Raw genomic sequence first — 27,588 nt, 5'->3', positions numbered from 1 at the left:
TGTTTTATATTTATTAAACTTTGATACCAACATTATTTAACATGACCTCAATGTATTAGATTTCTATGATTTGAGAGTTTATCTTTTTTACATCCAAAGCCCACCGAGAAGCAGGACCCAAGAGGAATCACGACTCCAGCGCATGAAAGTGTAGTAGTTTATGGAAGTGTGGCCGTGCAGTCAAGCTGTTCCTCTCTGTCTTTGGGCTTCCTGGTTAATTAGCCCGTCACCATGATAACACACGAGAGTCAGCGCTTCCGGCGTTGATTTACGGCGGCACGTGGGGAAGAAGCATTGCCGAGCCTCTCAGCCAGACTCGGGCCGAGCAAGAGAACGAGACAGCGAGAGTTGTTATTAATGAGGTCGCTATAATGTGAATTAATGTGCGAGTGCACAACAGTCTTTAAAGGTTAGACTGTTGCCGGTGCAGAGGAGAGAAGAAGGAAGGGAAAATCTTTAAAGGTCAGCATGTGTGCTCTGCCCGGGCCTGTTGAGTGTTTATTACTGTGCTCTATTGATTTAGTGATGATGATGACCAAGGTGAAAATGATGATGATGGCAAAGATGCTGATGATAACTTCATAAAATGGATAGAGCTCATTCAGGGTCTGTATTACTCGCTGAGGAGCTTAGAGCGCCATAATTAAGACAATAGTAAACACTTTCCCACACGTGGCCCTGTGGGAGCGACTCTGATTCTATTATAAAAAAAAAGCAAATATGACAGTTAAACATTTCAATTCTATATGAATAAGGAGATATATTAAGATATAAACACAAACATACACATTATACCTTTCAACTGTTAACATATACCAGTTTGTGTAAACCGGAAAGAGCTGACTTACGTGAGTTTTCTAAGAGTATTCTGGGCAGGTGACAGTCTCTGTGCAGCAGCATCCGCAACAGCAACCTGGGACTGTTTCCTGGGTCAGAGGTCAACAGCCTCAGCTGACACACAGAAGCGGCCTGGCCCGTAAGGCCATCTCTGAGAGTGGAAAGACGGAAAACAACGTTGACAGTTATGCAGTGTCAGGTAAGTGTGCAGATAGCAGCGCATTTAAGAAGAGACAACAAAGCAGCCAAGACAAAAGGGAGAAATCGTAGTTGGCTCAGATGACAATTTAACATAAAATAGTGTTCAAGTAACTTCCTCCAATGTCGCACAATCCTGATACCAGCTTAGTTTGCAAATGCCTTCATGCTTGCTTACTTATAGTGTGCACCAGGAAGGAATTAGCTCTAATCTTGGCCAGCTAAAAGCAAATTAACATTTGGGAGACAGCCAAATACATGAATATACAGCAGTGCCCCCCTCCTACATCTTTTGTATAACCAAGAGGCTACAGCCAGCTGTGGGTAATGAGCCGTATCCTTGGTGTGTGTTTGTGAGCGAGAGAGTGTGCACACACTTGACTGCTAATGCATGTGCCTTTGTATGTGCGCATGTGTGCGAGTGCACTGACATGTGTGTGTCTGCTGGCTACTTTATACATCTCAATAAAATCTAATGGAAGGAATGGACAAAGTTTGTGTGAGGAGTGAGGAAGTGGGAGGCCGTACGGGGGGTGGCTGCCCGGGAATGAAGCATTCTACTTGAGCCAGAAGGCTGGGGCATGGTGCACCCTGCTGCTTGACTGAAGAATACTATACCTCGACCTGACAGCACAATTTATGATGTCACTGGGACCGCAAATCCAGAAGAAATCCTCTTTTAACTGCTCTGATAAATCTACCCAGCCACAGTGCAGGGTCGGCTTACAGAGCCAACACACTCGCACTCACACACACGCGCGCACACACATGCGGCGAGGCAAGGAGGAAATGGAAACACATGATGGGTCCATACACACAAACACACATAAGACCAGAAAGCACAACTTCCGATGATTTCTTTATAGCCTGTAATGATAGATAAATGATTTATTTATGTGCTTTGTGGTTTTATTATTGTTTTATTAAATAAGCATAACAATAGGTTTTTTTTAATGGACTGGGGACATATTCAGCCACAGAGTACTCAAGGAGGACCTGTGGATCCCCCCGAGCCCCCCAAGCCCCCCACCCCCTGTCACCCCCGCATACAGGCAGGAGGTAGGAGCAAAGAAATAAAGAGGTCATAAAAATAAACTAATTTCAGTCTCCAAGACTTAAGAATGGAGCAGGGGGTGGGTTTGATTTGTGCTCCATCAGCACGCAATGACATCACCTCTGGCTGTGAAGGAGATGCGAAGGGAGAGGGGTGGAGTCAGAGGTGAGGGGGCTGAATGATTGACTGCACCGTGGAGGTCAAAACTGTAACTGGACACACATGTACAGCGCAAACATGCGTGCAATGTGTGTACACAATCATATTTACACAAGCGCATGCACATGCACACGCGCACACACACACACACACACACACACACACACACATAGACACACACACACACACACACACACACACACACACACACACACACACACACACACACACACACACACACACACACACAAACACACACAAACACACGCCTGACGCCTCATGTGTAAAGCCCTCAGTAACCATCAACATAAACAAAATCAGTGTCAGCAGCACCGGTAGTCTATTTTTTTCTTTCTCAGCTTGCATCTGGGTTGCATTTCCACAGCCAGTCTCCTATCCAAGCTTTCACCAGTGCATCACTCTAGTCTACTTATGTATCTGCATGTGCTGTATGTTGCTGTATCACAAAACACACATATGGTTCTTTATATTGTGGGCGGCGGTGTGCATGAAAGTGCGACGGGAGCATGTGTAACCACGTTACGACGGTGTGTGTGACGTACCGTACGGACCGCTCTGTGAACAGGTCCGGGTCCATCGCATTTAGCCAGTGTGTCACGCTCTTGTCAGGCCGTAGTGGTGTGGACCCGTCAACAGGATTTCTCATAAATGTCCTGCATGTTGATAGAGAACAAAATCTTTAATAAAATAGTCTTTGTTGTGCCAAGAATATGTATAACTGAATAAAAAAGCTAATAAAATACACAGACCTTTTCAGCAAAGCCAGGGGTGCTGTGTTAACAACCATGACCGTCAGGAGCTGCTCACACAGGCTGTGGATTTGGTACGGCCAGTTTGGTTTCACCGATATTATGTCAATTGCTGCAGAAGGGCCAGCGTGCACCAAGGCCTCAGGAGAGTCGCACACACTCCACATAAGCTGCTCCACATACAGCAACACTGCTGTAATGTCACACCTTGGAGGGTAAGCACAGAGAAATGGCAAGGGTATTGATGAAAACACAAAAGACGTGATTCCAGGGAATATGTCAGGACCCAGAGTGGGACCCACAGACACACACACACACAGAGAGGCACCGGCAGATGAAAGAGAACATCCTGTTTCCAAAGGCGAACATCCACAATTACATCATGCCATAACAGCTTCAATGCACTGCCAGACAGATAACAGTACCTCCTGGTGATTCTGAGTGCACTGCTGGCTTTGGATTTCACAATAAAAGTCATCACTTTTACGTCCAAACGGCTATAAATCTGTTTCCTCAATTAGGTGGGGAGAGTTGCTTATTACCTCTCATCCCCTCGTCCCTGCGCTGCTGTACAGCTAAAATGGTCGTAAGGCACAGAGGGACGAGGCTGACGCAGAAAAGCTGTGGTAGGATGAGAATACCCATGTGAGTGTTCGACACAAAGAGAGCATGGACAAGCTTTGAAAAGCCATCTGTTCAGCCTGCTCTGGCCTTACGTTTTACAGAAACACGTGCGTCTCCCAGCAACATTAGCCAGGCTTTGTGTTGACACCAGGCAATGTGTGCAACACGTATACACAACCTTATCTTTCGGAGTGCAGGAGCCCCAGCCTGCGAGTGTGTTTACGACATGCTAACATGAATGTGAAGCGAAATTACAGCATAACGACGGCGATGTTACATTTCATGATTTTCAGGTTATGTATGTGCAAACTCTGTCACTGACTTTGTTTTGTTTGTAAGTTTGAGCATTCTGGAGATATTTGCACACCCTGTGCAGATGGAAAATCATAGATTAGAAGATAGTTCACTGTTGCTTCAGAAAGTGTTTTCCTATGACATTTTATGACATTCGTGACATTTTTCTAAGATGTCACCTTCATTACAGCATAACACATTTCTGTTTGGGAATCCAGAACAACTTCTATCTTCTATCTGGATCCATAGCGGTCCATCCAAAGGCCTATGGAGACGGGTATGCAAATGCCACGTATTTCTAAAATGTACGAAAAAAGCCTCAGTGACCTAGTTCAGACCTGAAAATCCTGAAATCTTTAAATTACTTTAAGACCTCATTCATGGGAAACACAGTAAAGAAGGCGCTTCGTGTGCCTGTATTTCACATGATAACATAGTACCTGATCTGCAGGTGTCGCCTGTATGAAGGCCGGGCCCTGGCGTATCTTTGCACCAGCTGCCGTAGGGTCTCTGCCAGCACCTCACCTAGCACCTCCTTGGCCAAGTCTGCCGGGAGGACCGCCCACAGGTCGCTACGCAGCCCACACAGGAAGTAGAACCACATCTGCACGGCGAAGGAACAGCGCTCACCCTGTGTGGGTGCGTGAGGAGGGGGGAGTTTATGAATATAAATTATGATATGGACACTGACAGTGAGGCAAAAACAGAGCAAATGCGGGCGCGGGAGGCGGTAAAAATAGACGGAGAGAAAGCGAGGGAACAGAGAAAACACAGGAGGAGGAAAGAACAGAAGACAGAGACAGAGGCAGGTCTGTCAACACCACGATGTCTCAATGGTCACACCACCTGCACTCCACACCTGGGTTTCTGTCCCCACTGGGACTTCAGACTGCTTTAAAGTCCTGAACTGGAGAACACATCACAGCAGTCTCACTACACACACACATACAGTGGGAGAAAAAGGAGAGAGAAGAGAGAGGAGGAGAAGTGGAGAACTTCTCGGAATATTGTGAAGGAGGGAGATTCTTATTTTCCTTGTGCCCACCAGCTTTGTTTTCAAATGAAGGAGACAGCGGTTGAGTGACAGAGACTCTGACAAAGTCCCTCGACGTGCCCCCCTCCCCCAGCCCCAGTCTCCTTTTCGTCCCACTTCACCTCATCTATGCCTCATTTTAGTTCTCTCCTTCCTCTCCTCCTCCCTATCCTCCCCGGAGCCAGTCATTTAGGGATCGGTGGTGGATGAAGAGCGTGACCGAGCTCTACGTCCGGGATTAGTCCCCCCATCCTCTGCCTGTGGACTCAGCGGAGCAAACCCAGACACAGACCTTGGACCCGAATCAACATTGGCCACAAATGCACGTGTGTAGTTGGACTGTTTTATCCATTCATTCAAACTAAATTATATTATACCAGCAGCCAGGTCAACTAAGAAGAATTTCCAGTTTGGGATGATGGCGTGGAAACACTGAAGACTCTGGGATGGAATGTTTCATCCGGAATAAACATGGAAACTCTTAACAGCTTTTTTCAACTGAAATTCACGAAAACAAGCAAAAGACAAACAAGGCAAAATCCACAAGGGTAGCTGAGGTCACATACTAACTACATATATATACTGCAAAAAATATGCATAGACACCAGACCTTCACTTTATCTTCATACCAAATGAAATGCATGATACCAGACTTTCCAGAGCGTGCACTCTTGCATTCATTTGTGCAGCGGAACACTTGAACAAAAGCACACCTGCACACAGCAGGTCTGTCTGACACCGTTGACCCAAGGAAGAGGGGAGGAACAAAGGGAAAAAAAGGCAAAACTGGGGTAAAGTAAGAGAGAGAGTGAAGGTTTAGGTTGGTTTAAGGGCATAAAGGTAGGGGAGTTCCAGGGGCCCTATGCTGTTTCCAGACAGTCCCAATGTAGACTGCAGACTTCAGACAGCTGAATCCCTGGAGCCCCCAGGGCAGCACGGAAGCCACAGATGTTCTCAGTGAGCTCAGAGTAGAAGGAAGGGTTAGAAGAGAGAGAGTGGGAGGTATTGGTGCATTGTGGGAATGTAAAAAGGAAAAGCGAGAAAGCTCCAGTGTACGATGCCTCAAAAGTTCCTCAAAATCCACAGAACAAGCCTGGAAAAGACACCTGGCATTAGAAATTCAGCTTTTTTCTTTTCAATGAAAGGAGATAAATCAACGGCAGACAATAGTGGAATTATTTGATGTGTTACTGTTCCTTTTGAGTTTAATAAGTGCTTGGAATATTACCAAGTTCTTTAGGTATAATGTTAAACTTCAGTCATTCAAGGACACTTTACCTCATAAAAGGGTTTGGGGTCGGCCCAGTGGTGGCTCTCTGCGTCCTGGAGGATGCTGGTATAGCAGACCTGGATGCAGTGGCCGGTGAGCTGATCTCTCAAGGCCGTCGCTGTATCTTTGTACTTCTGGATAGGCAGCAGAGTCAGGGGTCTGGGTGAAAGGGTGAGGAGCAAACCTTGGGATTGCAGGAATGGCAATAATGGAAAATCTATTCCTAGATGCGTAATTGACAAATGTTTATTCAAACAAAGATGAGGCAGAATTATTAGATGAAAGAACAGATGATTTATTTTGAATGTCCTTTGAATCCACCTTGCTTGATTCTTTCCAGAGAATATTGTGAGGTTTAACAGGGCTGGATCAGGCTTAAAACCAGGAGGACCTGGAGGGTTGTATAACAAGAGGGAAATGCTTTATGATCACAGAGGGCACGGTGCAAGTTCAGGTGGAGGGGCGCACAGGGCAAAAGGTGGGGGGCTATCAGAAGCTGTAAGGGAACCAGGCAGGGGAGAGCTGTGGAGAGCAGAGGTCAAAGGGGCCTGACAGCCAGAAAATCTCAGCAGATGTTCACACAATATGGGTGTCTTTACAGTCTCTTTCTTTTCAGCCAAATCTATGATTCCATAGACATTTTGAGATTTTTTGAAATATTACTTCTGTTTTTTTGGTTGTTTTTGGTCAAAGCTCAATGTAAGTTCCTCTTCAATGCAGAAAAAGCCCAGCAAGACACATACTACCTCTGCTTACGTTTTAGCTGCCACAGTAGTTGACTCCTTCAGCCTGGCATGGTAGCATTCAAGTCGTTGATACATGTAAATGCAAGTGGCAAGCAGAGCAGGCAGGTTCTTCAGGGGAGCAGAAGATGGCACCTCTAAGGCCCTCTCTTGCAAATGGCCAAGTACGGCAAACGCCACCGTGCCACATGCTTCTACAAAGCTGGATCGCACCTCTAAGAGACCGGCGTCCCTGCAGGCCACCGCTAAGGGCAGCAAGGCATCCAGCTCAGCCACGATGGAACCACAGAACTAAGGGGAGAAAGAAAGAACAAGGGAGGATAAGGCAATAGTAACAAAAGAGGTGAAAGACGCACAACAAAGACATAGAGAGAGCTCATTTGTTTTAAATATTGAAATATTTGCGGAGTCTTCAGAATGACAAGACGTAGCAACTGAGCAGAGGCTTTACATGCATTTTCTTTGCCAAACACTGTGCAAGCCATTACAGCAGAGCAAACATTAGAGCAAATGTAGAATACAGATGTAGAGGTGCTCATGACATGCCCTCTACATAAACTTGCTGCCGAACACGCATAATTGGTATCAGGTCAAATACAACCTGTACTTCTGAGGATACATCAACACTTGTCTCGTTTTATATTGGCATGCATCATGTTAATCACATTCTGAGAGAAGCGGTACTATAAGAAGGCAGAGGAATGGGGGAAACGGAGGTGCTGAGAGGAATGAAAAAGAAAAAAGGTCAAGCAAAGGTGAGATTAAGCGAAAAGAGAGGGGGGGGGGGGCGGTAGAGAGAGAGAGAGACAGCTGTTTCAGCAATGTAAAAGACCTACAGCTTATACCATAAACTGGCAGGCTCGGAGAGCAACAAGCAACACTTATCTCATTTTTCCACATTTGTCCTGGAGAAAGGCCTGTAGGGACAGAGCTGCTACACTTTCCCCTCTCCAGGGGCTGGGAGACTGGCTGATGAAGGTGCTATAAAGTAGTGTGAGAGTGTATATGTGTGCGTGTCTGACACACATATTGTCCTGCGTGTGTGTGTTTGCTGCTACTTGTATCTAAAGCTGACATATAGACTTAATTACATATTAATATAATATTATGATATACAGCAGTGGGAACGGAGATTAACTGTGAGTAGAGATTTATTCCACGCATCCCAGTCAGAAACATTCATCAGGTTCTCCTTGTGCTTGCTGCAAACATATAATGCAAATCATTACACGTTCATACTGTATACTATAGTGTAGTAGTGCAATATGGGTTCTACATTAACTATAAAATTCCACCATATGCCAATGCAGAGAACAGATACATACAAAGACACACACTATCATGTGCTTTCTATTGACATCACATTGAGAATAATGAAAGAGGATCGGGCCAGTGCCAAGGAGTCACATGTGTGTGTAAGCTCACCTTCAAATTTATATACCTATGCAAGTGAGTTATGAGCCTGACTGATTCAAAAGCCATAAAGTAAAACATATTTCCCAGCAGCCACCAAGCCAGGTCACACGCAAGAAGAATATCAGTGATGTCTTTTCTTTTCTTCCATCAAAATTCAGACAACTCTATACAATTTCAACCAATCAATCACCCGCACACAGCATGTACGACTCGCTTCATAGAGTTTCAAACTCTATTACTTGACTTACTGTAGGGGCTGGCTGGGATGTTCGACAATCTGTCAGATCAGGGATCCAATGTGTGTGTGTATAATTGACAATCTCACAATCTCCTCCGATGATTTTCTCCATGAAAGCCTTCAGTGAGGTTTAAAAGCCTGGGAACAATGACCGTCCGGACAATTAAGTCAATATTTGACTACACGTGGTCATTAGGCGATTTAGCGATGAGAAAGAGAGAAAGAGGACAGGCAGACGCAACATTTTGCACTGCCAGGGAGATGGGGAGGCCCTGGAGAAGCATCTTACACACCTTCACACACACACACACACAAACACAAACACCTACAGCAGACACATCCTCACATGTACACAAGCACAAAAAACAAGCAGATGCACGAAGCCAACGTCAAAGTCAGAATGAATCCTTAACTAGCTAAGATCAAAGTCCAGAATACCACCAGGAATTCTACAGCAAAGTGAGAAATGCATTAAGTTTTTAAGCGCGAGGGAGAATTTCTTTTTGTTTCATTTCGCTTTAACTTGTAAGTGGTTAAGATTCATATTTCCGGGGCAAGTGCAGATTTCACCTTACACAGAACCGACTAAGCTCAAAGAGAAAATGTGGCCTTGGCTTTGAAAAAAAAACAACATCCAACTACGCCAAATATGAGAATGCGCCCTGAAGAGGACAGGGTCACCACCACCGCAGCATCTCCATCTACAAGCTGTATGGTAATTGTAAGGGAACCAGGTCACGCGGAATGACATGCAGAATCTGTATGAATGCCGAATAACGCGTCAGTATACACCACAGAGGCAGTAATAAGTGTACACAACCTTTACTTTACTTTGATGAAAAGAGCCGCAGTCTGCATACGTACGACAGCAAAGTGGGTTCACGGTGAAAAAAATTAGAGAGGACTGAGGTAGGAACTTATGAATATAAATGTGTGAAATATTGATCCGTCATAATGCCTTTGAATCTGCCGTGTTCCATGCTTAGGTCTCGTATAATGATTTGCTCCCTGCTCAAACACTGGGGCATGTGTCAAAAAAGGACATGGGAAAAATATATATAAAAAATCTAACGGCCTTGTCTTGGATGTCCCTCTGGCTGGGTGCTATTGAATGCAAATGCATGCATGTATAACCTTTGGGCTGAAAGGCTCTCATCTTTGAAGCGTTGACCTACACATAAGTACGTTGTACAGGTCCTGAGCGCAGACAAATTCTGACACTCGTTAGCAATGAAAACCACAAATACTGTCAGTGTAAAAGGGCTTCTGGGGGATGGAGGGGGAGGGGAAGGGGGGGGGGGGGAGGGGGTGGGAGGGAGGGAGCAGAGAGGTAAGGTGGTAATGATAAGAGTATGAGTACAGTGTGGAGGAAAGCGGCGGGCGGCAGCAGAGGAGCTGGAGGAAGAAGAAGGGCTCGGAGAAAGTTTGAGAAAGTTTGAGGAGGGAAGGCCGCCTCAGCTCTGCAGCGATAATCAAATCTGAAGAAGGGAAATGTAGAGGAGAGGACGGGAGAAATGGGTAGAGCCATTTGAAAGGAAAAATAAGGATACGGCAGTCCAGCCCCAAACACAGAGGAACCTTTGTAGAGTTAAGACACTAAGCCCACTCTCACAACACAGACTGGTCCTCCTCCTGAGAAAAGTCAATCTGTAGCGTCTTCTGCCTTTTCCCAGGCCCTCTCTTCTCAACCTGCTCTCTCACACTATCCCACCCTTTATCCCGATCCGTACCCTGGCCTATTTCTCCCTTGTGCTTCATCCCTCTTTCTTTGTTATGCCCCTTATACTTCCCTCTATATAAGTCACCCTCCTCCACTCTCTGGCCTTCATAATATCTCTCCTCTCCTCTCTTTTGCCTCTCCCCAGGGCACTGCCCCCCAGGAAATACCGCTGACTCTTCCCAGGGCCCGTCCTGATCCACGCTGTCATCCATGTCAGGCCCAAACCATTTGGGTTCTCTAATATAGAGGGTGCGTCCCACTGGGACATACTCAGCCCATTAATACACCCGGGTCTGGATGATGTGTGAGGCTCTGCTTTGTTCAGCCAGGTAGAAATAAGACAATGAGAGCCTATGGTTGTGTGTCTTTTAGAGTGTGCGTGTGTGCGTGCGTTGTAGAAAAAATTGTAGAAGAAGTTTCCATTCACCTGGCAACACTGTCACTAACACAAATGCAACATTCCCAGTTGGATGTTTGCCAGCAAGTATTATATTTGCAACTCCTGCTTCATATCTGAAAATACCTTTGCTATCATTTTGGGAGTCTCTCTCTCTGAGCAGGGGTGAGGTGCGCACTCTTCTCTGACACCTCCGTTGCTAGCAGTGGCGGCGGACGTGTTCCCAGTAGCCGTGTTGGTCATGGTGATGGCGACGTGTCCTGAGGAATGTAAGGCGACCTCCTGCTGTAGAGTCTTGGTGCAGACATTATCCAGCACCACTTTGACACAGTGCGCCATCTGAGGAACAAGCCCCTTAAACGCAGACCTCCAGTCAAAGTCCAGAACCAGCGACTGCAAAGTACAGTATGAAGCAAAAAGTGATACATGTTGGAAATATGTTAATAGATTAGAACAGAACTCAAAGTTTGTCCGTAGAGACGAGGCTCTCACCTCTGGTGTGTGGAGAAGTGTGTCGGTTGTGGCCTTCTTGCCATCTGCCGCCTCTGCAACCTTGTCTGCTTCCTGTCGAGTCTTTTTCAGAATGCCTAAATAACAATTTATATTTATAATGAATAGTATCATGTATTTTTAATGAAAAGTTCATGGAATCACATTTAAAAATCAATAAAAGATATCAATCAGTATGAGTTTCGCAGAGGAACAAAAAAGGCACATGAACTCATGAAAGAGACACCAAACAGAATACGTAAAGCTGTGCAATGGTAGCCTGAAGTATCTGTATGCATTATTTTGCATAAGAATTTCTACATCACTCATAATGTAAGATGTTATACGTTAAAAGCCTGACTGAATGCTAAGTGCAGTGACATAAAAGCTTGTGTATACACAGTAACTCAGAGCCAGAGGCGTGTCATATCACTGCCATCCTCCCCCATTTGTCAAAGGGAGACACAGTGACCAGCGAGTAACTGTACATGCCTCAGAGGGAGCAATAACTGCGACTTAATGCTGATGGCAATGGCTTCCAGAGTCTAAATTTAGGGCTCGGATTAGATTTGAACTCAGATAGTGTCAGCCATATATGAGGTAATTCATTGAGGGGAGGGCGTCATGCGGTGATGTGAAGAGCTGGGGGATGATGGGGGGAGGTGGCATGGAGACAAGGGTACAGGATGTTGGGTTGAAATTAAAACGCGTAAACATCAAAGCCGCAGTTCTCTAATCAAACGGCGAAGAGTGAGACCTCAGGCGAGGCAATTTAGTCGAACAAGAACGCGTGGAATGGAATAAGGAGGAAGCTGCAAACGCATCACTTTTTGACCTTTAAGCCCATCTGATGAATTTCTGGTAATTAAGCCGTTTGATTGCCTGGAATTAATGATTTGGATAACTGCCCTTTAAAGGCTGTTTACATCTCTGTAAATTGAGCCTTTCTGCAAGTCTTGTTTTTGTAAATGTAACCTTTATGGAAATTACTGCATGCACCAAAAGCTCTCATTTAACATCTATGCAGCGGCAGTTCAAAGGGGAGAGAGGGAAAGGATACGAAAGGCTTATATAACACCCCAGATAATTCCCTTCTAAACTAACTAATTTCTTCAGACACAACTCAGACTTCATGTCTAGAGACGCGCGTCTATGCAGTCTGTTAAGCTGCCTTTGGTTAAAAAAAGTAACAATGTGTATGTGTGTGTAAATGTGTGTATGAGGGGTTTAACTTGACTGTCAATGCCCAGAGGTGTGGCACACAAACAGTTCATCTCTGTTGCACATATGTGTGTTTGTGCTATGGTGGGAGTACCTTTGATGGAGGGAGTCTCTCCAGTGCAGTTAATGAAGGTCATGTTGGTGACCAGCTCCTTTACATCGCTCTCAAATCCCAGCAGGGTGCAGACTAGCTGGGTCAATGCCCCCAACTGGTGGGAGGTCAAATTAAAGCCCTTGCTTTTCTGAGGGATTTCCATCGGCACTGCAGATATATGAAGAGAGAAATACAGTCAAAAACAAATGCACATGCGTGTGAACGTGGGACTGACAGAGAAGAAGAGGAGTGAAAGCTGCACTGTTATAGAGCTCAGCAAAGCAATAAACAATTTCATGAAAATAGATTTTCAACCAAACCTCCCAACCTACAGAAAACAACCCCCTCCTCAACTCTCGCCTCGCACGACACCTCGTATAAATATCGACCCATTCATGTTTTCCCAATACGCAGCATAAACAAAGAGACGGGGGGGAAAATATGCAAAACTTTGCTCCCTCAGAAGTCGCACATGCACATTCCCTCCCTCTCAGTTCAAAACTTTTCTCCCTCTAACCCGCCAATGACCCCCTCGGCAAATATGGATTTCCCATTTTGGAGGCTGCCAAAGCCATCACCCCGGGGATGTTCCGCATTAAGCCGGAGAATGGGCGGCTGGGAGATGCGTTGCCATACTCGCAGACACATGCACAAATACTTTTGTGTGTCCACTTAAATGAGCTCCTCCACTGCAAAGGCATTGGGGAATGGATGAGCTCAGTATTAGCCTTGACTCTGAAAGCCCATAGATGATTGAGTGTTGAGAAGGAAAGACAGAAGAGGAGGAGGGTGGGGGGGCGCTTTTCCAATAATTGTAACATTATTGCCTCTGGATCCTAATGTAATTTTGCCATATTGTTAAACAAAATCTGACAATATGACAACACACTGTCCCCAAGGATGCCTGGTTTAATCATGCATGAGGATTGACTTTGTGTGTGTGTGTGTGTGTGTGTGTGTGTGTGTGTGTGTTTGTGCAGTCATATGAGTGTTGGTATGTATGAGTGTGTGTCTGGTACACACACATGTTTACGTGCATGTAATGCAGGTCATTATGAATAAGTTGATTTGTAGAGCGCTCCCTCACATACATTTGCACATGTCAGTCTTGCTGGATAATTGCCACCCTGCTACCCAGAGTCTATAGTCACCTTGGAATATATTCTGACCTCAAGTTTGTTTGCGATTGCAAGTCAGAGTGTACGCATGTATGCATGTGTGTGTAAGTGTGAGCACGTGCATGCATGTGGCTGCACGTGAATATCAGCCGTGTAATTATTAAGTAAAGGTGTGTTTGATTATGTGCGGATGTCACATGGATGTACATGTATGTTGCATGTGGTGTGTGTGTGTGCGTGTGTGTGCGTGTGTGTAATTAAGCTGCATGGACTCAGAGTTCGGCAGCTCCTCTGTAATGGGGTCCAGTGGGAGCCTGAGCTGGCCATACTACCTTGCACTCCATGTGTACATGTGTGACCTGGGCAGACACACACACCCACACACACACACACATGTGCTGCCCTCATTCTCCAGCTCACACCTTCACACACGCACCAGCAATCACGTCCGTTTCTAACGTCACCTACAAATCAACACGCAGCCTCCCCTGCCCCAACACTGGGGCAAAGTAAAGCTGTCAGCAACTCAGGAGTAAACAATGTAAACTGGAGGAGACAGGAAAAGCTACAGGATTCTTTAAAAGCCATTACCACACACACACACGCATTCACACCGCCCTTCTGTGGAGCATAGCACCCATCAAACACCACTTGTTCATCCGTCCACCCTTTCTTGAGCATCATCTCTCTTTTCTCACCCTTCACCCCCTCAATCTGTGACCTATGACAGACTCGCTCGCTCACTGCCTCGCTCTCTGCTACAAGCACATGACCTTGATGTTTAGCGCAGCTCTGCCTCCGCCTCTCATCGCGCCTTGCAGCCCCAGCTATATAGGTATTTATAGTCCTCTTCCTAGCCAAATAGCCTTATAGCCATAGCCGCCTAGTACACAGCCATCTAAACCTCATTATACCTTTGTCACAACAGTGAGGCCAAATGGAGGTTCTCATAGCCGGGTGATGGAGAGGGTGTGCTTAAAAGCACCCAGGTGTGTCATATAGCGTAGTGCATAGCATGTCCCATAGAGCGGAATGAGGAAGGGCACGAGCAGCCAGAAGGGTTCAACAAAAGGTCAATGTGCTGTGAATCAATAAGGGAAAGCTGGAGCTGAAAGTGAGGTAGCTTCTCCCCTGAAATAGACTTAGTCATCATTTCGTCTGAATATCTTGTGATTTAATTTAATATCTGCACAACCGTGCGCAGGAGGAAAATGTGCAGAGAATGTGATCATATTGGGCCTGGTGCTTAAATAGGATATACAGCATTTGGAGCGGATTTGCGATAAGATGCAGAAAAAGGTGTCATTCTGTATATAGGGGAGTTCTCCCTTATGACTTGTGACATGAGTCTGTGGTTGTTCTTATGAAAACAGAATGGAAGAAAGAAGCCTGCGTCTTTATCAGCAACCCTCCAAAGCAAACATAGCATATGTCAAGCAATATGCCATTCAACAAAACGTGTAAAACGGAGCATCAGCAAACACTGTTGGGGGTCCTTTGGGTTCCATATGGGTGGGAAAAAAACAATACATCTTCCAAAACCAAAAATGTTACAAAACACGTCTACAGTGGCCAGTTTCAGTTTGCGGTTTTCAAACAACGGCAACAACACTACACAACAGGAAGTAACCAACAGAGCAGGTATTTTTGGCGAGCCATCGGTCTGTCTCTCTCTGTCTCTCTTTCTCTCTTCCTCTTTCTCTCCCCTGTGGGTTCCACTAACAGCTCCACCGCCACCAAACATATGCATACACCAACATGCTGTACATACACATACGTACACACCCCCCTTGACTTGCAGGGAATAAAGGGAGGTGGAGGTTCGGGATGAAAAGAAAAAAATTAATAAATAAAAAACGAGGAAGAGAGGGAGGGGAAAAAAGAGCGAGAGGCGGGATGAGGGAATTCCCTTAGCAGTTGTTATTGATTCCGGTGTTTACGGGCGAATAGTTTAGTGCCGTTTACAAAACAGAACAGATGCAGCCAGTGAGCAAAAAGGTAAACAATTGCTGTGTGGCGAGCTGCCAAATCCCCAGTCTGATGTATTAAACTCACGGTGAAGAGCATTTCCCCTTTGGCTGCACTTATTGCCACTTCATTTCCTCTTCGCTCACACACGCACACACACACTCTCTTTCTTGCCATCTCGCTCGCTCTGTCTCTCTCTCTCTCTTGTTCTGTCGTTTATCTGAGGGGAAAAAAAGAGGAGAAGGATGTTGGGGCGCTTTGCCGGCTTTGCCGGCTTTTTTTCTGTCCTCCTCTGACCCAGGAGGCCCAGTTCTGCCTAACAGAGCCATTAGTAGGGGGAATTGCATGTGTCTGACATGGCCGAAAACCAATTATTAGACACTTTCTACCAAATGATGCCCAAGTCTTTTGGGAATGGGCAATCATGCAATAATTTAGCCACTGATTTAATTTCTCTCTAGCACAGCATCTCTCCCTGTCCTTCTCTCATCCTCTGCCCCTCATTTTCCTCCCTTTCTCTCCTTCTTGCTCTCTCTCTGTAGTGTAAATCAGACCAGCAGAGGGGTGGACATCCATGTGGAAAAGAAGCCCTGTGGGTGTTTTAGTGTGTGTGTGTGTGTGTGTGCTTGTCTACAGGTGATGTAAGTATTTGGTTTCAGTCGAACCACAGAGATATGAGGAGGAAGATGTTGAAGAGGCCCGTTGATGAGTTTATCCTGCAGCGGGATCACCATGTGCTCCTCTCAGCACGCTGCCTGTTGGCTGCACAACAAAGATACGGCCAGCTGATTGGGCAGCAGTGATACAGACATTAATCAACACACCAAGGCAATCAAATGTCAAGATAGGCCAGTCCCCCCTCTCTCTCTCTCTCTCTCTCTCTCTCGCATCCTCGTCCATTTCTAAGGGTTTTGCTCTTTGCACTCCCGTCTGCCTCTTTGTGAGTGTGTGTGTTTTCTGTGTGCCAGTGCCTTTTTGTGTGTTCATAGGGTGTCAAGTAGGGACACGAATGTGTGTGTGTGTGTGCACGTGTGGGTATGTATATGTGTAGGAGGTGGTGAGCCGCTATGGACCGCCCGCTAAGCCCTGTGACAGCTGGGGTCCTCTTCGTCAGTTGCGGCCCGCTGCTCGCTCAGACAGCCTTATTATGGGAGGCCTCCTGCTGTGACTCCCCCATACACATGCTGACACAAGCACACACACACACAAACCACCCAAGCCAGCCCTGCTCTCTTGTGGCCCTTGCCCTGAGTACTGTCTAACCACGTCACAGCAGGGGCTACCTGCCCTTCACAGAAGGGAAAAAGTCGCAATATTTGATATCTCGATTAAAATGTGGCAGGGAGAGCAGATGTAATCACCATGGCAGTATTTGTGGTATTGACAGATGAGCAAGGCTAACGTTTTAGTGTACCCAGTTTGTTTTTTCCCCCCCGTCTTTGTTTCTGCCTTTCTTTGTTGGATATTGCAGCGAGAGTGAGATAGGGGTTCTCTGGCTTCCTCCGCGTGCTTAAACTCAGCTGCCTGGATGAAGAACGTGCAGGAATCTATTGTGTTGATGGGAGCATTTCATTAAAACCCACTTGTTTAGCGCCCTTGTTCGCATTATTGTTCTCAAGCCCTCGGCGAATCCCACTGACTCTTCATCACAAAGTGCGGGGTGCTCTCAATAAGCCAGCCATTTTTGCCTGCGCTTCCTCAATAGGAAGGTGCCGGGATATGTTCATATCCTTGAGCTTTTCAAGAGTGATACACAAAAGCCATTGTGACCACTCGGAGGAAATGGGGAAAAAATAAATGGCACACATAATACACATTCTCAAGGGCCATGAAACATATTCTTTTCTGTGACTTCATTGGAGTTGTGATTTAGAGAAAACGAACGTTGACACACACACACAACACACACACACACAGTCCTTCTCATTAAGATTAGTAAACAACCATTTGCTCGGCATAGTCACTTTGTTCTTAAACAAGGCCCTCTCATTGTCTACAAGGACAATAAGAGGGTAGTGTAAAATAGCATCATCTACAAACTGGAAGTATCACACATGCCCATGGGCACGCACACACACACACACACATAAACATGAGCGCGACCCCCCCCCCTCCCCCGCCTCCGCTACCCACCCCATAATTACATGGCAGCATGCGGGTGCACATCCCTGGCTGACAGTGCGTATAAACCCAGGCAGAGATATGATCTAGTGAGGAGCTGCTCTTATTAAATATTAACAAACGCCATTCCCAAGTAGCCTCAATCCCCACAAGCATCTCCACTGCCAGTCAGAGCCTCAGCCGAGCTATCTAGCGTCACTACAGAAACTCGCTCCCCACTGAATAGGCTGCTGTGCTTCTCTAAGAAAGAGTTCAAAGAGGCAGAAAGGGCGAGGAGGCAGGTGGGGTGGGGATAGTGTGCTCGCTAAACATGTTCTAACTCAATCCATTTTTTATCTATAGGGAGCTGCCGAAGTCTTCATATGGGGAAATTAGTGAAAGTGGAATTCAAATCAGTGCTATCAGAATGGGGTTGCAAAGTGTTTGAACAGAATTTCACAACCTCGACTTCACCCCCGTGGTCGATTGTCGGGGAATAAATTGTGTGCGTGTGTATGCAGAGAAGTTGGAATGGAGGCTTTTGATGTACCACAAAAACAGGGATCTCCTATGCATAAGTATGCAAATCACAGATGCCATATGGAAATTTAATGATGCATTTTTAAAAGGGAGGTATTAAATGACTCTTGATCACACAATTTCCTAAGTAAGCCTGCAATTAGTGTGCACACGCGCTCCACGTCAACTCAAAGGCAAATGGACAGAAGTGTGCACAACACAGGCACAGAGGTGATTGAAAGTGCACATGCACACGTGCACGCCCACCCACATGTCTACCCACACACACATGTCAGGATGAAAAGTGGAAACAAACAACCCCAAACTTAAAATTGCGCAAATGGTTTTGTTAGCTTGTGTTGTTGTGCACTGCTGCAGAAACATGTAACCAAGTGTATATAAGGGTTACACACATTACAATTACTAATTAGATGAGCAATAATTAGATATGCTGTTGACAGAGGAACAACATTGCAATATGCCTGTTTGGACATGTGGAAAAGAAAGCTCTTCACAATAAACCAGTAACATACATTCATACATTGTGACGGAAAACAGTCAAAGTACTTATATTATAGTATTAAGCACAAAACGCAGTAAAAGGTAGTGAGTGACAGTGGAATCTCTCTATAGAGAAGAAAAGAACACCAACTTTACAGAGGTTTGGTCAGGGAAAAAACTGTAATTTGTAGTGTTACTTTGGCAATTTTCAAAACACAAACACACACACTCAGTGACACACACATGCAGCCTCGGCCCAGCCCACCCACTCCCCTGCAGACCCACTGAGGTGTGTTAGTAAGGTTTTTAAGCCGGTATTGTTCCTGACCAGCCAACCTGTCCAGCACACTCTCCGGTCTCTCTGCTCACCCCATTACACTCGGCAAAGTAAGAGAAAATGGGAGAGGACAAGGAAATGAAAAGAAAAGGAAGGAGCGGTAAAGGCGGGCGAAATGGAGTAAAAGAAAAAGGGGGGAAAAGGAAGAAAAAGGAGGGCTGAGACCCTTCACATCTGTCTGGGAACAATGTCAGAGCCTGCCTTTGAGTCGGTGGGGTTAAAAGAGGAGGCAGATCTTACTGTGAACGCTGTTAAATGGTTCAGTGGTTTGACAGTGGCTGATGCTACAGACAGCGCCGCTTTCCCCTGGGAGCCTGCAGTCTCCCAGGCATGGCTCTTATCAAAATATACCTACCGCCTGCCTATACCACAGAAATGAACAATAACACAGCGGGGAAGGAGGGGAAAGATCTAAGGCGACGTTGGAAGCTTATGAAAACAAGCACTTTTTTTTACTCGTCATAATTGTCTTTTCAATTATGGATGCGGCATACAGTAAAGTCAGTGTGAAAGCAGATTACACATTAATGTTCAAGCGGAGTCTGGGTGAGCCACAGGCGTTTGGGTGGTGGATATGTGGGTTCCGGAGCTTTTTGGGGGGACTTAAAACATGAACACAGAAATGTAATCCCAGTTGTAGCCCTCAAAAGATGTGCAGCACCTGATATTCTCTTTCTCACACACAAACACACACGGGCACACACAAAGCCAGCACAGGCAAAACTGCTCCATTTTACCATCATTACACAGCACGGGTCCCCCACTCCCTTTGGAGCCGTGTTCTGCCTCCGGTGCTACATTTGACGGTTTGTTGAGCGGCACGTAGGTGTGTAGCCTCCGCCGCGTTACGTGATCAAACAGCCCAACTGACGCATGGCCAATTATCCTGGCTGCCTCCTCTCATCTCACGTTTAAGGAGAAGGAAAGTAAAAACCAGAGAGGGAGAAGGAGAGGTGGAGGGAGGGAGGGAGCGAAGGAAGCAAGGCTGGAGGTGTGTTTATCGAAGAATGGCAGATGTAAAAGCACTCTTCTTTCCATCCCGCAGGGAAGCTGACATGTGCACCATTTTTGAAAAAGTAAACAATGGCTCACACACTTTGTGGTTTTTTATTGTGAATCTTTACCCTCAGCAAGCCGTAAATGGGCCAGTAGGAAACAAACAAAAGAGAATATTGGGGGAATTAAGCATCAAAAGTGACATGGTGTGTGTTGCTCTGTGCTCCTCTCTGCTCTCAGTGTGTAGCATTATTGCCTCTGCAGAGTGATAGATGCTACAATGGGAAAGCGACAAACCATTTCTTCATAACCAGTTTGTTTTTTTCCACTCAAAATTCCATCCCGCCGTGTAAAGGATGTTGAACCTTGGTCTAAGTCCTGCACCTCACTCATTCCTGCTTAAAAGGCTAAAGCTTCCATCAGAAACTCCGCAGTAAGGTCATGAGGCTTTCTCAAGGCTTTGCACATGCCCTTGTCATAGTCTAACAATAGCATTGCTTTAATTAAAAAACGGGATGCCTTCAAGCTGAATAGTAGAGCTACAGTACGTGTATCAACAAAAGGAAAACTAAGGCCTAAATGGTTGCTATTGCCTATGAAACACATTGAGGCAAACTAAGTGCACTGGGGCTTAAGCACACTGTAGATAGTCCTTGGACATGGCTTGGACTTTTTGTGGGATCAGGGCTTATCACAGTAATGATAAAGTGTGTGGTAAATAGTGATTGGAAGCAGTTTCAACAGAAGCCTTGGCCCTGGAAATGCTGCTCTTCTCTTTTTGTTGGTAAAAAGGAAAGTGAGGCAGATGGGAAAGAGGGAAGTAAAAAGAAAGCAATTACAAGGGGAACAGCAGTTACTGACAATCACTTACGGAGGCCTTGGCTCCGGCTCAGATCACGCCGCACTACAGTTGGGTAGTAGCAGTAAAGTAAAATGTGCTAGTGAGACAGAGTCATTGGCATTTATTGGGTAACCAGGATGAGATGGAGGACAGTAAAAGGAATAAAAGAAGCGGCCAGGTACAGTGACGCTATATATACACTGAGAACCGATGGCCATAATCTGAGAGAGAGAGAGTAAAAGCAGAGTTAAGAGGTATCGTAATAAGACTATAAAAAGTACCACTTGCCTACAGTTGCCCGGGACCTGGCTGAGTATTTCTTGATCTTGCTGCTGACTGTGCTGTTGTCCCTCTGGGCCATCTCACACTCCTTCTCAATCGTGGAAGCCAGTTCCCGGACCACGGCACCGAGGTAGACGACATTAATGAAACCCAGGATGCTGTGTGGCTCTGCGAGGCCAGAGAGGACATGGAGATCTTCTCTGAGGGCTTGAATCAGGGCTGGAACCACAGAACGGAAACTGGCAGCCAGTCTGTTAAAGCTGATCTCAGAGCCTGGGCCGGAGCTCAGTGCAGAGTGCAGGAGAACCAACACAGAATGGCTTCTGAGGCCCTGGTGAGATAATATCCAGATGATGTACAATAAGTCACACACACACACATCTGATTCTAGAAATATTTCAAGTTATTCCACAATTTTAGTCCACCTGGTAAAGTGTGAGAACTTCAGAATCAGGATAAAGAAAGCACAGCTTTTGCAGACAGTGGACCCGTTCAGGGATGGAAAGAGATGAATTGTTCCTGGAAGACAGCCGGTCCAGCAGGTGGCGACGCAAGCTGATACGGACATCGTCCCACGCCTCCTGGAGCTGAACAACATTTTAAAGTGAGGCGAAGTGCAAAGACTAACACAAAATTTGTATTTGTTGGAAATTGTAAGGAATTATTGCTTTTATTATAATAAAAACCAGGGGTGGTCACCTCTAAAGAGGCATCGTCCCGGATGGAATGGATCAAATGAATGGAAGAGGTGGTGTGTTGTAAAGGAAGAGAGGATGAAGATAAAGAGGAGGAGGGGTGGGTGCAGGGAAAGCAGACGCCACACTTGGCAGACAGATTCATCAACAGTTGTAGCATCACTTCCTCTTTGCCCGCCACTTCAGACCTCAGGTACTGTTGCTAAAAAGAACAAAGGTTGGCGATGTCATTATTGTTCATCATCAACTCAACACTGTTTTGAAATATAAATATATATATTATTAACGTCGTGGCCATCATCCTGTTGCAATACCAAAGCTCGGAAGAAGTCCATGAGTTCCTGATGCCCCGTGGTGACAGGCCTAAAGTTGCTCTGCAGTCTGAGGTTGAACATTTGCATGCAGTCTGCTGGGCTGGGAGGACGCTCGTCTGTGCTGGATTCTCCCAGTTTAGCCTGGAGCTCCTTCAGCTGCTGCTCAATGCTGAGGAAAAAAAAACAGACACCAGGTGGAAGTCTGAGAATTTAGAGCTACAATAAGGAATATAGAGCAGCATCGCTCTATATCAGAGTCCAATAGGACCAATAGATCCAACAGGACAGGCATTAAATATCACACACCAACGCTGCTTATATTTTATTCCGACATTCAAAGGAAAGAATCTCATGATGGAGTGACATCTTTGACTGTCTCCGAATCTGCCGTTCTTGCCTTTTAAGCAACCCTAATCAAACAGCAGGGTCAGTATCTTCACTCTGAATGGAGGCTGTCTAGACAGAGATTAAATCCTGCCATGCACATTACAACAACCCCAAACGAAGACAGTGCTGTACCACACACACATACGCTTACACACATGCAGCAAGACACTGCACAAAACCAGCCACATTAAAGTCAAACAAACACACACCGCGCTGGAGAATCGCTGAAGATACACACTGACCTACACAACACATCACATTCTGCTCTGTCTCACTCTAATTCTGTGTGTGTGTATGTGTGTCTGTGTGTGTCTGTGTCTGTGTGTGTGTCGCAAAGAGACAGATACAGAAGCATCAACAGTAATGAACACAGACATCGATATATCAGTGTGTGAGTGTGTGCTAAGCGTCTGGTGTGAAGTGGCGTTACAAGCATCGGCAGGCATCTGAGGCGCACGCTTCTTGCCGTCTCATGTCTTCCCCTAGACACACACACACAAACACACACACACATACACACACAGCTATTTTGATTTCAACAGACTGCATCAGCTATTCTGTTTCCACTTTAATGTGACAGATTAGAAATGACATCTTTGGGTCTGACATGTTTAGTCATTTCCATGCAAATCAATGCATATATACTTGCCTATGTAAGACATTGTGTGTGTGTGTGTGTGTGTGTGTGTGTGTGTGTGTGGGTGTGTAGGCCTGCATACCTGCATAATGAAATATGTGTAGTGTGAATGTATACGCAGCTATTGTGCTCAGGTGTGACTATGTCTTTGTGACAATGCGGCGCAAATCTGAATAAATTAATGGCTATAATGGTGCATACAAGTAATTAATGTTGGCTGTCTAGTGAACTTGTGTGTGCTTGTGTGTGAAAAAGAGAGAGTGTGTGCCTGTTGGTATACATGAGACACAGCCAAAGTGCCATTTTCCCGTCAGACAGCTCATCCCCTACCGCAGGCCTATAAACTACCTCCTGCCTGCTCCTGGGCCATGAACGCATCCAGATGTCTTCCAATGGCAACACATTAAATAACCGTTCAATCTGACACACTTTCGTTTCAGAGGGGAAAACGCGAGGGAATAAAATGTTATAGACTGTTACAAAGCACTACCCTCTAAACTGAACGCTGCCTCATGTATCATTCTCTCTCTCGCTCTCTCTCTCTCTCTCTCTCTCATCTTATTCTTATAGGCAAGCCAGATGAGGCATCTTCCTATACTCTCTTGACACCAACAAAGCCCTTATTATAGCATGTGTGTGTGTGTGTGTGTCAATGTGTGTTCAGATTGATTCCATGCCACTTACGTATGTGTTTATGTTTATAAACCCCTCCCCGATGAAACAAACAAGACTTAACTTTGACAGACTTTGACAGTGCAGAATCTTTTCGATGACCTCGCACCTCACACCTCCGGCAAGATCCCCCCGCATCGAGAACGCCCGTGTAAAATTAACAAACACCACCTACAAACAACACCGTTCCGCCGCTCAGACGTCTGCTTGTTTGCCTGACCTCTCTGACTTCCTCTTTCTCTAAGGAGAAGAAGAGCGAAGAGCGTGAAGTTCTGCATGCGGTGTGAAAACAACAACACTGTAAGTAAGTGCAGTGTAAAGATACGTTCAATGAGGACATTTAAAGAACACAGGTGTACAGTGTGTGTCATGTGCTGCGCCTTTGAATTTACACATCACTATGGAGTTGAATGGCAGCTCCGAGTACTGTATGTGCGTTTATTACGTCATAAACGTGGCTGCTGGTTCTGGAATCCACCCCAGGACTTTACAAAGAACAGCAGGTTTAAAATGGGCTTCCATCTGTAGCTCACATCACACCCCCATTCTCTGAAGTTCATTAAACACCCAAAAAAAATACTACTACGACCAGGTTATGAAAATTGGGTGGCTTCACTCCACAATCAATCAAGAATCAAGACTTAACTCCGGCTTTGTAGGACTCTGGAATCTGTTTTTACCGTGGTGACATACATGCTTTTAACTCGATCAACATGCAAGCACCGTGCCTTTGATCCTTTGAAGACATGCAAAGTACACAAGCAAGTACAATGTGTAATTTACATGCGCGCCATGCTGTGAAAACGAAGTAGCACAGGCAGTTAGGCATCAAGTTTTCATCCTGGAATAAAATGTAAACAGCATTCTCCTGCATGGCCTGTTTTGGGTTCTGAGCCGTGTGAAGCCATAGACGAGGTTTCATACCAGCCACACTCCTCATCATCTCTTTCTTGCCTTTACTCTGCGGTACAATGCATTCTAATAGCTCCAGCACATTGTCCAGGCCAGCCTCCACGTTTTCTCTCGCTCTCTCTATCCGCCCTTTCCTTTCTCTCCCCTCAAAAACAATCTTACTTTCCTAATTCTCTTTTCTTTCCTCTCGCCTTTCAATTACCCCTCCTTAGGGCCCTGTGTTGTAAGTTATAAAGTCAGTGTGGATGATCTGTGTCAAGAAGTCCATCCAGCTCTCTACAATGTTCCGACCTTTTGCCCGCCAGCGTGAGAGATACCTGCAGCCTAATCAACTTGGCAGGATTAGCTCCGAACCTGATGACTTCTGCTGCGAAACAGCTCAGACGCCACAGATAGAGGCAGAAAGAGAATGAGAGCGGAGGAAAGGGGGGGAAAGCCGGCAGTAGAACACAGAGGAGTCGCAGAAAATAAAACCATTCAACTTCCCGAGCAAAGATGACAATGGACGAAGCTGTAATGGCAAAAACGCGGAGGCACAAGTCAATAAAAGAGGCAGAGAATGAGAAAAGAGGCAGAGGAAAGTGTGAGGAAAAGATTCTTTAGGTCTCTTGACAAACATGTCAATCATGTTACCCTAACTGACTCTCTCTAACACACACACACACACACACACATACACACACTCTACCCCGCTGAAGTGAAATTTAATTGTTTTTCAGACCGGCCTTGCAAGTCAGTCGACTCTCCCCCCCACCTCCCCACCCCCCAACCTTCACCACCACTGAGAGAGAAAGGGAGCAACCGGAGGTCTTTTATTAGATATGATGGCACATTTCACAGCTCCCTGACTTACAGAAACCCAATCCCGCGATTAGTCAGCGCTTTGACGTTATCTTAAGTTCCTTGTCAGAATTAATTTAGTGTGGGTGGGCTGCTGTGGGGCTGTCTGTCTGTCGTGCTCCATTCCCCCTCCGCTCGCCTACAGGGAGTGGGGAGGGGGGGAGCTGGAGGCAACGGGGGCAGGAGGATCCCTTTCAAATAAGCCCCAGCTCCGCTCGGTGCCAAACCGGCCGCCTGAGAACCAAATATCTCCTCCATCAAAGGGCCCCATTCTGCGAGGGGAAGAGGAGTGAATGGGCTTGAATGAACAGGCTGAAAACAGATCCCCTCCTGGCCCGGCCAGTCGCCCACTTAGTGCCCTCGGCCCGCAGCCCGCAGCCACCCAGCCAAGCCAATGATACCGGAGAGCAGATACAGCTGATATACTAAGTTAACGCACGTGTCACACACACACAGCTACACACAGAATCAGCTACATACTGAGAGGATTACAGGTTTGTGCATTTGTTAATCAAAAAGGAAGCATGCGTACTAGATTTCAGTTTGATTTCCAGGATATCGGGTTTACAGCGCTGCTTAATCGAGCACATGTGCAGACACACAAATCATAAATAAAGTGTACTTGATACACACACACACACACTCACACAGAATCAGATATAAGTATTGATTGAATCAAGATTGGCAGGCGACTCGTGAGTCATTTGCCTTGGCAGCATGAAACTGAAGGCATGTCTGCGGTCTACAGGCTCGCACTGACACTTCATTAGAGGCCTTTTTCTGCTGGGCCACCACATCCAACTCCACCCGACACTGTGCAGAGCTTCTGTCCCATCTGATGAAAACTAATGGATTACAGCATTTCAATTTGGGGGAGCCAGCACTGTTGTCAGCCTATCTTAATCTCCTTCAATTAGGGAGCAGCTCTTAGGCAAATCTCTGACATCTGAGAACTGGGAGCAGGCCAGTCACTTTGACCCATAAACAGGTTGAAGTTCTTCCTGGCTGAGGGTAACTCTGTCTCTCTCTCTCTCTCTCTCACTCTTATTTCTTCCCTTTCTACCCCTCCACTTCCGTTATTTGTCCCGGACACTGATAAGTCAATTAGGTGGCAGGGTAGAGAACTCTGTGTGTGTGTGTGTGTGTGTGTACATCTGCAGCCCACCCTGGTGGAAGCAAAAGAGGGATACATCCAGGTTTTGTTTGCCTGGATGTGGCTCTTCTGAAGTGGTCTGAGAAGAAGTAAGCTACAGCCAACCGGAGACACTGACCAGTGGTCCCCCACGGCGAGAGGAGGATCGCCTTATTTTTAGCCCCATTCTCCATTATCTGGATGCTTTGTTCTCATAATGGTTATCCCTCTCCCATCTGCAGGAACACAAAATAACCCTTTAATGCTTAGAAAGCAGAAAAATGGCCCGGCCTTCAGTAATAAGCCTTGAATTACCTACCCAAGGGTTTTCGTTTCAAGATGTGGAATCTTCAATTATTATGTTCCCATTTAGAAGGAGGAGCAAGAGAGCGAGAACGAAAGACAGAGAGGGACAGAGAGAGAGAGAGAGAAAAGGGATGAGTCCCAGACACTAATGGTGCCAGAGTGAGGCTTTGTTCACTTGCCACATTTAGCCCGTCCTCCATCATCTGCCCTCAGCCTCACAGTGCCACAAACGATAAAAGACCCGAAATATAGATTTCTCTTCTTATTTTTCCCTCTCGCCCCGTGTCTTTCTCCTTATCAATCTATTTGTGCTCACCAGCTATCCTTGTCTGCCATCACTGACACATGTCTTCATTTCAGGCCTCCTAGACGGCGTACAGGGGGGAAGCAAATGTACAGTGAGCTGCTAAAGTGCGTTCCTTCCACAATACACACTCCAGATATCCAGTAATCAAGAATCAGCATGTTGTAAAA

General features: G+C 46.0%; 1 protein-coding gene across 3 annotated transcripts in view; it reads right to left on the bottom strand.

Annotated features, from left to right (window-relative positions):
- kiaa0825 (KIAA0825 ortholog) overlaps nucleotides 1–27,588 on the bottom strand; it is a 103,193-nt gene that overhangs the window by 71,150 nt on the left and 4,455 nt on the right. For 2 of the 3 annotated variants that reach the window (XM_076154097.1, XM_076154098.1), the window contains exons 3-15: nucleotides 22,229–22,397; nucleotides 21,919–22,116; nucleotides 21,645–21,806; nucleotides 21,226–21,550; nucleotides 12,558–12,725; nucleotides 11,246–11,340; nucleotides 10,880–11,146; nucleotides 6,996–7,273; nucleotides 6,248–6,398; nucleotides 4,377–4,567; nucleotides 3,019–3,225; nucleotides 2,812–2,922; nucleotides 849–988 (exon numbers count right to left, since the gene is read on the bottom strand). In XM_076154097.1, the coding sequence (XP_076010212.1) occupies nucleotides 849–988; nucleotides 2,812–2,922; nucleotides 3,019–3,225; nucleotides 4,377–4,567; nucleotides 6,248–6,398; nucleotides 6,996–7,273; nucleotides 10,880–11,146; nucleotides 11,246–11,340; nucleotides 12,558–12,725; nucleotides 21,226–21,550; nucleotides 21,645–21,806; nucleotides 21,919–22,116; nucleotides 22,229–22,397 (2,462 nt within the window). Of the gene's footprint in view, nucleotides 1–848; nucleotides 989–2,811; nucleotides 2,923–3,018; nucleotides 3,226–4,376; nucleotides 4,568–6,247; nucleotides 6,399–6,995; nucleotides 7,274–10,879; nucleotides 11,147–11,245; nucleotides 11,341–12,557; nucleotides 12,726–21,225; nucleotides 21,551–21,644; nucleotides 21,807–21,918; nucleotides 22,117–22,228; nucleotides 22,398–27,430; nucleotides 27,480–27,588 lie in introns of all 3 variants that reach the window. The other variant, XM_076154099.1, reaches the window with a different exon arrangement.

The sequence above is a fragment of the Genypterus blacodes genome, unplaced genomic scaffold (assembly GCF_046128005.1).
Source record: "Genypterus blacodes isolate CSIRO-AG114 ecotype Tasmania unplaced genomic scaffold, CSIRO-AGI_Gbla_v1 ptg000061l_1, whole genome shotgun sequence".
NCBI classification, from domain to species: domain Eukaryota; kingdom Metazoa; phylum Chordata; class Actinopteri; order Ophidiiformes; family Ophidiidae; genus Genypterus; species Genypterus blacodes.
This window is presented reverse-complemented; position numbering and strand designations above follow the sequence as displayed.